The sequence below is a fragment of the Hippopotamus amphibius genome, chromosome 8, assembly GCF_030028045.1.
Source record: "Hippopotamus amphibius kiboko isolate mHipAmp2 chromosome 8, mHipAmp2.hap2, whole genome shotgun sequence".
NCBI lineage: Eukaryota > Metazoa > Chordata > Mammalia > Artiodactyla > Hippopotamidae > Hippopotamus > Hippopotamus amphibius.
In genome coordinates this window covers 123,996,507-124,012,522 of record NC_080193.1, presented here as the reverse complement: position 1 = coordinate 124,012,522, position 16,016 = coordinate 123,996,507, and the positions used below count along the sequence as shown (strand labels likewise).

At 36.6% G+C, this 16,016-nt stretch overlaps 1 protein-coding gene across 2 annotated transcripts in view; it reads right to left on the bottom strand.

Annotated features, from left to right (window-relative positions):
* The window catches only part of PDE11A (phosphodiesterase 11A), a 380,330-nt gene that overhangs the window by 316,175 nt on the left and 48,139 nt on the right, over positions 1 to 16,016 (bottom strand). For both annotated transcript variants that reach the window (XM_057745497.1, XM_057745496.1), the window contains one exon: positions 15,660 to 15,818. In XM_057745497.1, the coding sequence (XP_057601480.1) occupies positions 15,660 to 15,818 (159 nt within the window). The remainder of the gene's footprint in view (positions 1 to 15,659; positions 15,819 to 16,016) is intronic.

The window sequence follows — 16,016 nt, the reverse complement described above, 5'->3', positions numbered from 1 at the left end:
GCACCACCAAACCAGCCCTACAACAAATGCTAAAGGAACTTCTCTAAGTGGGAAACATAAGAGAAGAAAAGGACCTACAAAAACACAAACAAAACAATTAAGAAAATGGTAATAGGAACATACACATTGATAATTACCTTGAATGTAAATGGACTAAATGCACCAACCAGAAGACACAGACTCGCTGAATGGATATAAAAACAAGACCCATATATATGCTGTCTACAAGAGACCCACTTCAGACCTAGGGACACATACAGATTGCAAGTGAGGGGATGGAAAAAGATATTCTATGCAAATGAAAATCAAAAGAAGGCTGGAGTCTATTTCAGATAAAATAGACTTTAAAATAAAAAATGTTACAAGAGACAAGAAAGGACATTACATAAAGATCAAAGGATCCATCCAAGAAGAGAAGATAACAGTTATAAATATATATGCACCCAATATAGGAGCATCTCAATACATAAGGCAAATGCTAACAACTATGAAAGAGGACATGCAAGGCAGAAATAGAGACACAGATGTAGAGAACAAAAATATGGACACCAAGTGGGGAAAGTGGGGAGGATTAGGGGGGAATGAATTGGGAGATTGGGATACCAAATTGTACACTCTAAATATATGCTGTTTATTGTCTGTTAACTGTATCTCAATAAAAGTTCTTAAAAAAAATACTTACAGAATCATATGAGTTAATATGTCGGTGAAGATTAAAGTCTTCCTAAATGTAAATTTTGATGTTATTATAATGATTGATGCTTCCAATAGCTTCTAAGACAGTAAATGTAACAACCTGTATACCTGGTATGTATTCTACTATCTTCCAGTTGACTGTCTTTCTAAATATAGCACCAGCCCCACAGGGCTATCTGAAGGATAAGCTCCCTGCCTTTAGTGCCCATAACAAGTGCAGTACAAGCGTTTTACATCATTGAACCATAAAGTGCAGAGAGTACTCATCCAAAGTATTTTTCTGGGAATAATTGTGAAGGATCATCTTCCAGGTGAATGGCTGTGACCTTGTACTTTCAGCACCAATAGAACCATGTTTTATATACTGGTCCTAGTGAAGATGTAATTCCAAGAAGGAGAATGACTTATTACTTTGTGCATGGCAGGGGGAACAATAACCCTTGCTTACCCAATGATCTGTGCATAATCGTCCCCCTGGCAAAACTTTGAAGACAAGAAAGGAAGAAGCAGTTTGGTTTCCAGTTTTCTTTTAGTTAAGGAATTCATGCTACAGACCAGAAGTTTGCCATGATTTGTACAGTTTCGTTGTTCATAACTGGATGGGTCTTTAATGTGTAAAACAATGGAAACATCCATGGCAAGAAGTCATAAGCATCGGGATCAAATCTGAAAACAACTGGCATTCTGGATCTAGAGCAAATTGAGTTATTTACAGTCTCAAAAGACAATAATTTCTGTCACCCTGTCTCAGAGGTTAAGAGAATAGAAACTGCAAAACTCCCATCAAGTCCCATGACTACCCTAACTATGAGGGTATCACCTCAAACTACTAAGTTGAGATTCTAAAATAAATTTACAGTCAAACTTTGAAAAGAAACAATGTACTGTAAAGGTTCATCAAGGACTATGATTCTCTGTCTTCGTGACAGAAGAGAGCAATTCAAGGCTTATTCTGAAGACTCATTCTGTGTTTGGACAAAATACTTAGAACAAATTTCAGTTACTTTAAACCAAAAGTACCATTGAGAAATTATGACAAACAAAATTGATGTCAGTATTAAAGGGTTTGTAAAATTACTCAGAAACACTTTTTTTTTTTAAAGACAGAAAGAAAACAGATATGGATAGGTTTCTGGAAATGAAGTTTACCAAATCACCAAGCACTGAAGATGGAGTTAAGACTTCTCAGATGCTATGGGGGATATAATTACTTAGCGCTATTAAACACTGGGTGGCACCTTTAAAGAAAAAGTATTGATTTCCCAGTCACTTATTATATGCTATAGACAGTAAGTCTTCCAAAACACTAAACGCACTTTTCAGACTGACAAGGCATGCTTTGGCCTTCTGATGACGTCAATTAATTCTAGTGGGGAATCATTTTAAATTCTCCCCAGTGAGAGAGGTTCATTATTGTATTTTAGTTCATTTAAACCCCTTTTCAAGAACTGTGTCTAATAGACCTTCAGAGCATCTCTGGGCAGCTCTAACTTACATAACCTCATTTTTCAAAACTGCTCATTACTTTCTCCCCCTCTTAACATGCTCTCACTCACGCTCAGGGCCTCCCTGGGGGGGCTCGGCTGCCTGCTCTGGTAATACAGCAGCGCCTACCTTTGAGACCTTTCCTCATTTCTAAATGGCGTGTGCAGAACACGAAGCGGGTGGGGAAAGGCTCCTTAACGTCGTTGATTGGCCACGGAATCAGAATCTGCCAGTGAAAATGGCCTGTAATCATATCCAGCCAGGATATTATCCAGGGCGCATGTGGGAGAAATAAAAGGAAATAATGGAAAATGACAAAAAGAAATGGTTTCATTTCTACCTCCAATACAGAAAAGAAGAAAAGGAAAAAATAAATATCCAAGTATATTTTAAACCTCAAAATACACTGTTAAAAAGTACTACCTATGCTACAAAGTCATCTTATGTTCTATTTGAAATTCTCCAACAAGGAATACAACGTAGCTTCTTTTAAACAGCATACTCCATAATTTTGCCCTCTTAGTAGGCTACAGAGTAATTTACACTGGAGCACCTCACTTCTCTGCTCATTGAACAGTACTGTATTTGCAAATTCTGGCTTGAAACACAACTTTTTAAAGCATGAGAAACTGATCCTTTTCATCCTCAGGAGAGAAAAATATACATTAAAAACTATACATTTAAAATGTTTTGTTATTTGTCAGTGAAAACACATGAATGGAATAAAAGGAAAATATTAAATTATCTGCTTCAAAGTTGAATGTGTTCAAAACTATAATTTTTAAAAATAATACCTAATTCTTAGCCTGTTAGTCTTCTATGTTTCTTACAGACATAAAGCTCAAACTTGGTTACAGATATTCATGAAAAGCTGAAATGCCACACAGCAATGTAATTTAGCAATAATCTTTTACTCAATAATACACTCTCCTCCAAATTTATTAAATATGCAGCATCTCAAATTTTACTTAACCACCTACACACGTGCATCAGGCACAACACAATCTATGTGGTCATGAATCCCTGAAGTGGAGATGACACAATAGGAACATAAGGGACATCCGCCAAGAATCCCCACATGCCATGTGGGCATGGACACACGCCAAGTGATCCTGGACACATTAGTCAAACCTCTCATCCATAAATTGACGGTAATAATAATTACCCACAGGGCTGTTGTGGATTAAATGAGATAATGAATGCAAAGCACATTTCTCAGAGCAGGCACTTAATAACTGGTTTCTGCTATTTTCTCGTTTTCTCATTTAAGAAGAAAACCAAACACTGAGAGATACTGCACACTCTTTCGAGGTCTATAATTTGCTTTAAGTTCTTTAGCAAAGATGATGTGAAATTATGTGTGCATGTGGAGGGGGCTAGGTTTAATATGCTGTGGAGGAGCAGACAGTTGCCCTTTCAAGAAGTTACCCTCCGATAATCTGAAAACCTACTCAAATGTGGTTATTACAAGTGCTCCGGAGATCTTTACCTGCCGTCAATAGCGGGGGGGCTTTTGCCAATGTTGGAAATGGACTTTCATAGCGAAGTTAGTAGCTTGTTAATCAGCACAATGGATTAGATATGGACTGTAATTACTGAAATAGTATTCAAGATATGTATATTGGTAATAATATTCAAGAGGACGCCCCCCCACCCCCAATCCTTGTATTAATAAGGTGTAAAAATCTAGCACGTTCCAAATGTCTATCTTTAGGGATAAACTGAGGCTATCCAGTCCTGCCATTGGCTCAAAGGATGTGATTGCCTGATACCCACCACGAGAGCAACCAGATTCTGCTTCTGAAATATTGCCAGGGGTATTTAGATCACCTAAACACAGAGAGTTTGCACTTCATGAAACTTACCGAATAGAGTGTCTGAACTATTTGATCCAATTTGCCAATAAATTTTTGTTTACATAAATGTCTTTTTATGCAGCAGATTTTGGTCTGAGACCTGCTTTCATTAGAAACAAGTAGCAGAGTTGTAGGAAAGCAGTCAACTCCTATCAACTTCAAACTTTTGGGCAGCTATTATGATGTACTTAAGGGCTATCATGAATAAACTAGTAGCTGTGTGTGACCAAACTGGCTAAAGTCAGTTTGCATCAAGATAGTCTTTTTTCTAGTCAAAAAAACATGTTAACTTAGACCAATGTTTAATTAATTCTTTGTGAAATGCATGCACATATAGAATAAATCAAAGAAGTGGAAATAAAGTGAAATCAGAAATCAAAAGCATGCAATTTCTAAAAATTACAATATTGAAGCTGCTAAAGGTTCAGTGAGTTGATATAGTGTTATTGGCATTATAAAGTAATACAATTTTCTGGAAAGAAAATGGGTGAAATTTATCAAGAGCCTTAAAAACTTTTTTCCACCAATAAGTACATGAAAAGATGCTCAGCATCATAAACTATCAAGATAAGGCAAATCAAAACCACAATGAAACACTATTTCATTCCTACTAAAAGGACTATAATCAAAAAGACAGATAATAACAAGTATTGGCAAGGATGTGGAGAAATTGGAATACTCATATATTGCTGGTGGAAAGGTAAAATAGTGCACCCATTTTGGAAAAGAGTCTGCTAATCCCGCAAAAGGTTAAACATTAGAGTTACCATATGACTTAGCAATTCCACTCCTAGGTTTGTCTCCAAGAAAAATGAAAACATATGTTCACACAAAAACTTGTATGTGAATGTTCACAGCAGCATTATTCTTAATAGTCAAGAAGTGGAAACAACCCAAATGTTCATCAACTGATGAATAGATAAATAAAATGTGGTATGTTCATATAACAGAATATTATTTGGCCACAAAAAGAAATGAAGTGATACAGATACATGTTACAACACGGATGAATCTTGAAATCATTATGCTAGGGGAAAGAAGCCAGTCACAAAGGACTACATACTGTGTGATTCAATTTACATGAATTGTCCAAAATAGGCAAATCCATAGAAACAGAAAGTAGATTGTCAGTTGCCTAAGACTGAGAGAGCCAGGAACAAATGGAGAGTGACTGCTAATGGGCATGGGATTTCTTCTGGGGTGATGAAAACACTCTAAAATTGAGTGAGGTGATAGTTATAGATCTCTGCAAATATACTAAAAACTATTGGGTTGTGCACTTTAAATGGGTGAATTGAATGGTATATGAATTATATCTCAATAAGGTTGTTATTAAAAATTAATGTTCAAAAGAAACAAAGGCAAAAAACAAATGAGACCTAATTAAAACTTAAAAGCTTTTGCCCAGCAAAGAAAACCATCAACAAAATGAAAAGACGGCCTACTGAATGGGAGGAAATATTTGCAAATGATATGACCGATAAGGGGTTAATATCCAAATTATATAAACAGCTCACACAACTCAATATCAAAACAGACAAACAAACAACCTGATTTAAAAGTGGGTAGAAGACCTGAGCAGATATTTTTCCAAAGAAGACAAACAGATGGCCAACAGGCACAGGAAAAATGCTCAACATCATTCATTAATCATCAGAGAAATGCAAATCAAAACCACAGTGAGATATTATTACCTCACACCTGTCAGAATGGCTATCATCAAAAAGACCACAAACAACAAACGTTGGTGAGGATGTGGAGAAAAGGGAGCCTAGTACACTATTGGTGAGACTATAAATTGGTAGAGCCACTGTGGAAAACAATATGGAGTTTCCTCAAAAAACTATAGAACTACCATATGATACAGCAATTCCACTGCTGGGTATACATCCAAAGAAAATGAAAACACTAATTCAAAAAGATACATGCAGCCCAGTGTTCATAGCGGCATTATTTACAATAGCCAAGAAATGGACGCAACCTAAGTGTCCTTCAACAGATAAATGGATAAAGAAGATGTGGTACATTAGCCATAAAAAAGAATGAAATTCTGCCACTTGCAATGGTGTGGGTGGACCTAGAGGAAATTATTCTTAGTCAAATAAGTCAGACAGAGAAATACAAATACTATATGTTATCACTTACATGTGAAATCTAAAAAATAAAACAAATGAATGCATATAGCAAAACAGAAACAGACTCACAGATATAGAGAACAAACTAGTGGTTATCAGTGGGCAGGGGAAAGGGGAGAAGGCACGATAGGGGTATGGGATTAAGAGATACAAACTACCATTACAAAACAAATAAACAAGAAGCACATATTGTACAGCACAGGGAAATATAGCCATTATTTTTGTAATAGCTTTAAATGGAGTATAATCTATAAAAATATTGAATTACTACGATGTACACCTGAAACTAACATATCATAGATCAAATATGCTTCAATTTTTAAAAAGACATCTCAAAGTCAAAAAAAGAAAACAAGAAGCCCCTTAACCCAGTAATCCTAAGCAGCAGTTTGAATCATAGGAAATTGTAAACATTTTTGACCTACAAAAGAGCAGTTTGGGGGTGGAACAGGGAAGGTGGGAGGGAGGCTTAAGAGAGAGAGGATATGGGAATATATGTATACTTATAGCTGATTCACTTTGTTGTACAGCAGAAACTAACACAATATTGTAACACTTTGTTGTACAGCAGAAACTAACACAATATTGTAAAGCAATTATACTCCAATAAAGAAGTAAAAAAAGAAAAAAAAGTAAATGGACATTGTTTAATATTAAAATAAAAAAATAAAAATAAAAAAACAAAAGAGCAACTTAATGTAGCTATCCTAAGATGAAGTTCTAGATTTATTTATAAAGAAGTTTATTAGTTATAATTTTATTATAACATGATTTTGGGGAAAAAAAACTAAATGTTGAGGGATAGAATGATTAAATAAATTATTGTATAATTACATGATAGAACATAATGCACACATATGAATTGTGCCCTTGAAGAATTGTTTAAAGCATGATAAAATACCATGTATACTACATGAGGCAAATTTGGAAATGTACTTTTATTTATAAATAAAAATAAATAAATATAAGGAAATACATCGAGAATATTAACAATATTCTCTCTGCAAATTAGGATTATAGATATTTTATGTTTTCCTTTCTGTACTTTAAAAATACTCTATAATAAGCTTGTATTACTTTTACAGTTAGGAAATAATCTTATCATATAAGGAAAGGAAAATAAACCAAAAAAGACAGATACGCCCAGTTCAAAGATAGCCACTTGGAATTCTATTAAATCCCACTTTTAATCAAAAAAAGATTTGACTTAAGTTTTCAAAATTCCAATTCGAGTATTTCAGCATTCTAAGGTGAAAAGAAGCAACCTTGCTCTTTTATTCAGATGGCAACACTAAACTAGCTACTCAAAGAAGACAGTTATCTGTCTTTATTTGAAATCTCCAGTAAACAAGAATCCACAACACCCTGTTCTAGTTCTTTAATGATCATTCTTCCTGCCAAAAAGCACTTACTTATTTCTAATCTGTGATTGCAGGTCACTCTCCCTTGTCCAAGCCCTGTACAAAGCAGAGAAAGTTTATGAGAAAGTTTTTCGTCATTTTGCACTTTTAGAAGTGGCTTGACTACAAGACTATTTAATGTCCTGCCAACTATTGAAAGCCATGGATGTACTGGTCTCTGAAAATCAGAGTGCACTGAACTCCTCTCAGCCCTCCAGATGCCCCCGAGTCCTGTCTGTCCGGCACTATGTGGCTGCAGCCTGGCTGTGTCAGGTTCAGATCAAGTCTTTTTAACTTCCCCAGTCCCGGTGATGAAATTGATATTGTGCTTACAGCTCGATACTCATGAGAAGATGCAGCACAAAGATACTTGAGGTGAACCTAATAAAAAGACAGCACTTTCTGGTACTTCAAGTTTAGTGCTTACAGCAGCCTAGAGGGACACACACCTTATGTGAACACCTGAAGTTCAGAGGGAAAAAGAGATTCAGTTGAAGACTCCATCATAGTTTATCATAGTTATTTGAGAGAGAGCTTTGGATCAAATTTTGCTCCCTAATGAAAGATCCTATTTTACTGTGAGATTTTTAATGTTACCTAAACTTAATTAAGCACACTCATATGAATAAAAGCTGCAGGAAAAAAAAGTGTTTGAATTATCTAAATTATAAGAATTATATTTCTAATCACTAATTGAAGTTATATTATACACTTACATATTTACTTTATTACCTGTCTTTACCACAAGAATGTAAACTCTAAGAGGGCAGGAATTTTTATCTCTTATAGAGCAGTTTAACCCTGGTACTTGGAACAATGCCTCAAACACAGTAGTGTCTGCTAAGTAGAAACTCAGTAAGTAGTGAACGAATGGATGGTTCTTCCACAATGAAACACAATTTGGCCATTAAAAATGATGTTCAGATTAATCATCACTCAAAATCCTCCTGATTCTGCATTGTAGCAGTTACAGCCCTGTAACTTATTTAGTTCATTTACTTGTGTCCTGCTGTTTCATGTCCCTGCTAAATGCAAACTACCTTACAAGATTCTGCAAAGATTATAGAAAGAGACAGAAAGAAGGACAAGCACTTATCATTTCCTTGGTAACTCAGAAACATAAAAAGAGAAGCTCAAAATGCAGGAAATTACAAAAGCCAGCCTATCAGCCATCAGAAGACATTGGAAATTTTGCAAGGTGCCTGTAAATCTGCATGCATACATTGCATTATTTGCATCTGAAATATAAAATATGCTATGTAGGTATTGCCTTTCATTTTGTCAATTGTTATATTATTGATTTTCTTAGTTCCTAAATATTTGGTCATTGTATATTTTCTCAATGAATAGTTAGTGAAAATCCAATTGCAATGGGGACAACTGAAAAAATCTGTTAAACTATAAAACATTAGGAACCACTATTAAGGACAAATAAATAATAATCACTTTTGGAATAGTGTCTCTTTAAGGTGACAGGATTTGACTTAAACCTTGAAAGAGGATGAAGAAGCAGAGAATTTCATACAATCAGATAAGAATACAAGTAAAGGTACAAGAGTAAGAAGCACATGACCAAATCAGGGGCAGAGTGACCAGTTTTTGTTGAGTGTTAACCTTTAAGCTGAGCTCTGGCAGGCAGATTCACATTCTTACCCCAAAATTAGACCCTGCCTAAGGAAGAGGCAGAGAACAGAGCTAAAAGTCAGGGATCGTACTTCTCCAATAGAAAAAAATTCCCTGAAGTTTAACCTGAGTTCTGACAGGTACTGCACAGGTAATAGTTTTCTTGTAACTCTTGCTTATTCTGAAATTCTCAATCAGATATAGTCCAGTTAACACACAGAACATGAAACAGGTCTCTAAAGCTCTTGTAGCTTCACAGTGATTATATAGGACCTGGGTAGAAGACATTAAAAGGCAAATAGTACAGTGACTAGACAGTTTAAATGTAGATAAGATATTGTAATTAACAAGTTATGATATTCCATCCAAATTTTTCCAGGACTGAAATCTTATTAAATAAAGAAAACTTGAAATCATGAGCCATCTGCCAGGACTCTTTTGTTTTTTTTAATTTTTTATTTATTTATTTATTTATTGGCTGCCTTGGGTCTTAGTTGCGGCACATGGAATCTTCACTGTGGCATGCGGGATCTTTCCTTGTGGCGTGCAGACGGAGGCTCTTCATTGTGGTGCACAGGCTTCTCTCTAGTTGCGGCATGCAGGTTTTCTCTCTCTAGTTGTGGCATGCAGGCTCCAGAGTGTGTGGGCTCCATAGTTTGCAGCACGTGGGCTCTCTAGTTGAGATGTGCAGGCGCAATAGTTGTGGCACGTGGGCTTAGTTGCCCCTAGGCATGTGGGATCTTAGTTCCCTGACCACGGATTGAACTGTGTCCCCTGCATTTTTGGCAAATTCTTTACCACTGGACCACCAGGGAAGTCCCTGCCAGGACTTTTAAAACTTTTTGCCAAATACTGATTTTTCATTCTAATTTTGTTGCAACAGTTTCAAAAATCTAACTTAACTGGAATAGAGACAGCAATGAGGGGAAAAGGCCACTTCTTACAATTAGTTAACTCACTGCTCATTTAACACTTGGGTACCCAAAAGACAAAGCAGTATTAATAGAAAACACATAAACCTGCCTAGCAGAGTTATAATACCACTAGCCACACATATAACAAGATTTAAAAAAAAAAAAATAACGATTTGAAAAGCACTTTTGAAAAGTACCTTCATATAGAAACTAACTCTTCATAAGATGACAGAAGAAACCTGTCCATCTTTGCTTAAGTTGATTTTATTAAACTGACTAGTAATTTGGGGATTGGCTATTATGGCAGAACTGGAGCTTATAGGAATGTAAAGGCTCTCCAAAAAAAAAAAACTCAATCCTATGACAATCCAATTCCATGCAAGTCATACATCTGTGAGCTGCATTCAATCTTCTGGGACCACCAATTTGTTACCCCTATCAGCGTGAGGTATTCAACATCCTCCTGCCTCACTAAAGTGAAATTTAATATCTTTTGCACCCTTGACATCTCACCAGGGTTGTAAACACTGGCCTTCACAAACTCTGGAACAGTTTAAAAATGCAAGACCAAGAGCCTGTGAAATCCTCCCCTTATCTGGCTGTGAGTCTCAGGCCTGTTGCAAATAACAAAACTCCAGCTTCTGCAAGATTCATTAGCATCATCCGGGCACCATCCTCAACACCAATTGGCAGGGCAGCATCAACCGTAACAAGTTCTTGGAATGTGGCCAGTCCTGTGGCAGCCACGCTCAGTTGGCTGCATCCCAGCTCTGCAGGGTGTCTGAACATGCTGGCATGAAGGAGAGCAGCAGGGCAGCTGAACACTCCAAATTTTGAGCAGGAAAGAGGGGATCACAGGCGAAAGAAGCCCTTTAGAGATTAGCCAGAGAAGACCTTCAAGTCACAACTGCTTACATGTGGACTGTTGGAAAGTAACTTAAATAGACATATGCTTCATGCAACAACGCAATAAGAAAAAGCTCCTTTGGGGCCCAGGTATAGACAACCTAGATAAGAGCCCGTGCTTATTTCCATATCCCAGGTTTCCTCTGTGTGCCCATACATCTTGATAGATCCCAAATGTTTGCTCCCACCCAGGTCTCATTATTTTATTCTGCAAAGTAACACCCCCTTTTACTTACTCAGGAATAATGAAGCGATAAGTTGATTGGATGCAAGGAATCTAGTCATACCACCTAAATCAGCTCACTTATACATATCACGGAAAAACAGGAATATTTGCTGGAAACTCATGAGGGAAACCAGGAAATTCTGGTCATCTCTTCTGTATGATTCTCCTTTGGGTGCACTTGCAATGTGAATTACCAAACTAGTAATTTGTCAGTATGTAACTTAAATTATTAATATGTGCATATGGTAGGCTATATTTCACACAAAACTCTAACCACTATTGATAAAATTATTGCTAATTATGCAAGAACTTTAAAGAGCATGGTGATTTTAAAGTCATTGAAAGGGAAGTTTTTAGGCAGAGCCTGGATAACCATCTGTCAGGTAGATTTCTGCATTGGATTATGGCAGGGTTTGTGGAAATTGAACTTGACCTTTCTAGGAGCTGCTGTCAACTATTACATGATACATCGCAGTCACTGAAACATAGGTATGTATAGAATTTTCAGGAAATGCAATATGATCCTATGGACGATTATGTTAGAGATGTAAATAGCCTAGAAATGAATGTACCACATTTAATTTTTAATTTATCTCAGGCAAATAATTTACCAATTCTCATAATGCAAAATGTTTTGGAATTACACCATAACACAGCTGATAGTCTCCAGAAGCTGACATTTTGAGATATCAGGACATACAAATCACTTGATGCTAAATGTGCAATACATTTATCACTACCCATATGAATGATGACATAGCAGTTATATGTACAAAGCAAAATAACAAATAGGGTTCAGATTATTTTCATTTGGGTTTGAAGTAGAAGGTGAGATTTCATGAAGCTCATTTTTTGATAATAAGTGCTACCCTAAGCCCTTTACATCTATGATGTATTTTACTCCTCACAACAACCCTAGGAGGTCTTGAGGCTAAGAGGGATGGGGCAACTTGCTCAAGGTCACTCAGCTAATCAGCAGCAGGCAAAGACTTGAACCTGCCTCGAAGACTGTCTCATCTGGTGTCCCTCACCTAACACTACACACTGTGCTTCCATTTCCCCTGCTTGCTTCCTCACTTGTAGGCAACACTGACACTTCTGTTGCTGCAGTTTATACATGTAAATGTGGGAGGAGGTTCGCTGAAGCCTGCCTAGCAGACTGAGGAAAACTAATTTGAATTTTTAAATGTAAATTGAACAAGGCTGGCAAGGCTCTGTGAAGGGAGGTATATATACAGTGCTACCATTGTAAATGGGTTCAGTATTTCTGAAATCTATCTGAGAACTTGGAATGAGAGCTATAAAACTTTTCTTGCCCTTTGAGTCAGTAATTTTCAGTCTCTGGAATATACCCCAAGGAAATAACACAAAAGAAAAAGGTAGCTTGTTCACAGTGTTCATTCAGCAGCTATTTGTATTAGTGAAAAACTGGAAACAGTCCAAATTTCCAGTAATAGGACAATGACTAAGCAAGCTAGACTATGTAGGAAAAGAAAAAGAAGAAGAAGAAAACTTTATAATCCCTAAAAATGGCAAATGTAGACTACATTCACATATGGGCACATATATAAGAAATTAAACAGCAGAATACAAATTGGTATAAGCATAATCTTACACAATCAAGTAAAACAGTATGTACATAAACAATCACACAAGAAAACTGTGAATTTATAAAGAAGCATATCCTTCACTTTGCTGTTGAAACGCCAACAGTGGAACTGGCATATAGACTGTGCTTAATAAAAACTTACAGACTTAAATTATAGAAAGGTAATTTTTTAACTGAGACCTGACTGTATCTCATGTGTATTAACGTTGCATCAGGACACTAATCTTTTTTGAGGAGTTACTAAGTGCTAGGTTCTCTTCCAAGTTCTTTCCTTGTGTTTTCTCATTTAATCCCCCATAGCCTTAGGAGATACATATTATTATTATAATCTCTCTCCTAAAAGGAGGAAATTGGAGCACAGAGAAGCTAAGTAACTTGCCCAAGGTTACACAGGCTATGGCAGAGGTGGAATTTCAACCCAGGTAGAATCACTATCTAGCCTGTATGCACCCATTATGCCACAGTGTTTTCTCTTCTTTGAAAAAAAGTATCTAGATCTTGTTATTTCCCATTAATTATTTCTAGATTTTGTTTTCTGCTTTTCTTTTTCACCACTTCTGTTTGGCTTACAACATATAGAATTCTTGCAGGAAAGAACCAGCTACAAAATTTGAGATAAAAATACTCTCCATCCAGTGTCACCTGCAAGAACACAACCTACCTGCCCTAAGTGGTAAAGTTTTTTTGTTTTTTTTTTTTTCCCAAGACGAGAGACTAGAGTAGGGTTTTTTAATCAGGTGAGGAAATCGTAGAACCTGGAAAATAAAATGTTACCTGTGGGCACACAGGATAATTGCAGAGGAGAAAAAATATAACATTTGAGCAAGGAAATACTCAAATGAGGTTAAATCTAAGAAATAAGTTGCCTGGGGACAAGTGGCAAATATAGAAGAACATTTTGAAACTCTTTGGGAAAATGATAGTTTTTAAAAAAAAGTTTATGTTTACATTTGCCTAGTTTCTTATATTTTGCAAAGTGTTCACTAATGATGATGACCTTACTGAATTCTCCTACTGTTGAATGGTAGATAGCCTAGTGGACAGACGAGGAAACAAAGTCAGAGTTTAAGCGGCTCACCCAAAGCAGGCTGCTTGTCTTTAGCCGAGCCGGAGCTCGGTCACAGGCCACCTTCTCAGTAGAGCTAAGCATTGATGCTGTTCAAGACAGGGCTAAAGCCCTGTGCATACCTTCCCTTTAAATTGTCCAGAGCTCATGGAGCCCTATATCGTAAATATAAATCCAATAAGAAAAGTCCAGAAAACAAATCTAACCTAAATGGAATCAGAGATGAAAATTAAACGTATAATGGGATCCTCTTAAATGAAGGAGACACAGTGAAGGCAGGGCTAAGATCTGTGTATAAACTCAACTGTTTGAGAGATGTGGACACACGGCTGTTATGTTTGGAAAGACAAAACTCAAATCCTTCTATCTAAGTCATAATAAGAGGCACATAATTACAGTATTCTGTCATCTTGGTAGCAAAATGCACAAAATAAAATTTTTTTTCTATTTGTACATTCCATGGAAACATCCGCATAGACTACATTTTATACATTCCTAAACAGCTTCGCCTTCTCACCTGGCTCTGTCTTAGGGAAGCCTACACTTTCTTCAGAGGTCAGATCAAAGCCGCTCCAGATTCTTCAAGTGAGACTCACCTTCCCTTTCCTAGGCCCTCACAGCATGCCCTAGAACATCTTATTGCTGACCTTGCCTGCTTCCTCGCACAGCTCCCGCATGACATAGCACGTCTGGGGTTGATCTTTGTCTCTTATGATTCCAACACAAGTGCCCTGCACACTGTAGTTGATTACTGAATTGGTAAGACCTTGCCTGAGGCCCTATCATGCTCTAAGGGTTTATAAACCTCTTCTAGGGTTTGGGGTGTTCAAATTTGACTATGGAAATGACCTCAATAAAGGACTCTCTTCATACTTAAAAATCTTGTTTCCTTATAATCATATTTTACGTTGACCTTTTATGCCAGAACATTTGCATTAATTTAATGCATTAGTAATCAGCACTGGCAAATAGCAACCTCACAGCCAGAAGGTTAAATTATAAACCAAGTAAGAGTATGGAAGTCATCAAACTTAAACAAACTAACTTGAGATTTGCTTTTACCACAAATTTTATAAATATTCCACCAGGTTCTATTCAATATGAAGGTAAGAGATTCAAAGCCAGAACTTCAGCTCTTTGAAGGTCTCTCTTAAAATGAGCTGGTGAATAAAGTACTGGTGAGAGAACTCAAAATTTCAGAGCAAAAAGTACATGACTTTTACCAAGGTCAACTGCTCTTCAGGGATGAAAATAATGTTCTTTTTATTAGCAATTTAGAATAAAAATTAAATAACATTCATTTTATTGAGATTTTTATATGAGAACTGAGAAAACAATTCTTCATAGTGGTCATGAAAATATAAGAGAAAGTGCTGAGCTTCTGAAACACAGTAACCTTCCCACCTCCCCTACCTTCCCCTGGGCCACGTGTGGTAGGGCTGTGGTCCTCAATTAAAAAGCTTATTTATAAGGAAGATAAAGACTAGGGAATAACAGGAATACTACCAGAGCTTGCCATGAAAAGTAAGCTAAGAAGAAGATGAAGTAATTATTTTCAATTATACCACATTTTATGAAATAGCAAAAAACTCCCATTACATTTCATGTAATATGAGAAAAAGCTCTTTGATCCACGAATGGGCTAATTCGACAGCTACACACTTAAATCTTGTTCTTTCCAGGGAGAATAGCATTCAGCGATCAAGAAGGAAAGTACAAGCCATGAAAAGCATGAGATCTTACTTTTTCATCATCTTCAGTAAATGGAGCACCTTCAGGAACCTTATTTATCGCTTGGGCCACACCGATAATCTCACCATCACTGCTTCGGATAGGCATGCACAGTAATGATTTTGTCTTGTATCCAGTCAGCTTGTCGATTTCATCATTGAATCTTCGATCCTAAAAATAAGACAAGAGAGGGCATCATTAACTGCACGTGCATTGTTCTCAGGGAGAAAGAGAGAGAAGTGTATTTCTGTGTATGATACCTTATCACTAGGAACTTCACCCCATGGATTTTTGATAACGAGAACAGATTTGATTTCATGTTGAATTCAACAAAGGAACATAAATGAAAATAAAGCACCACCATAGTTG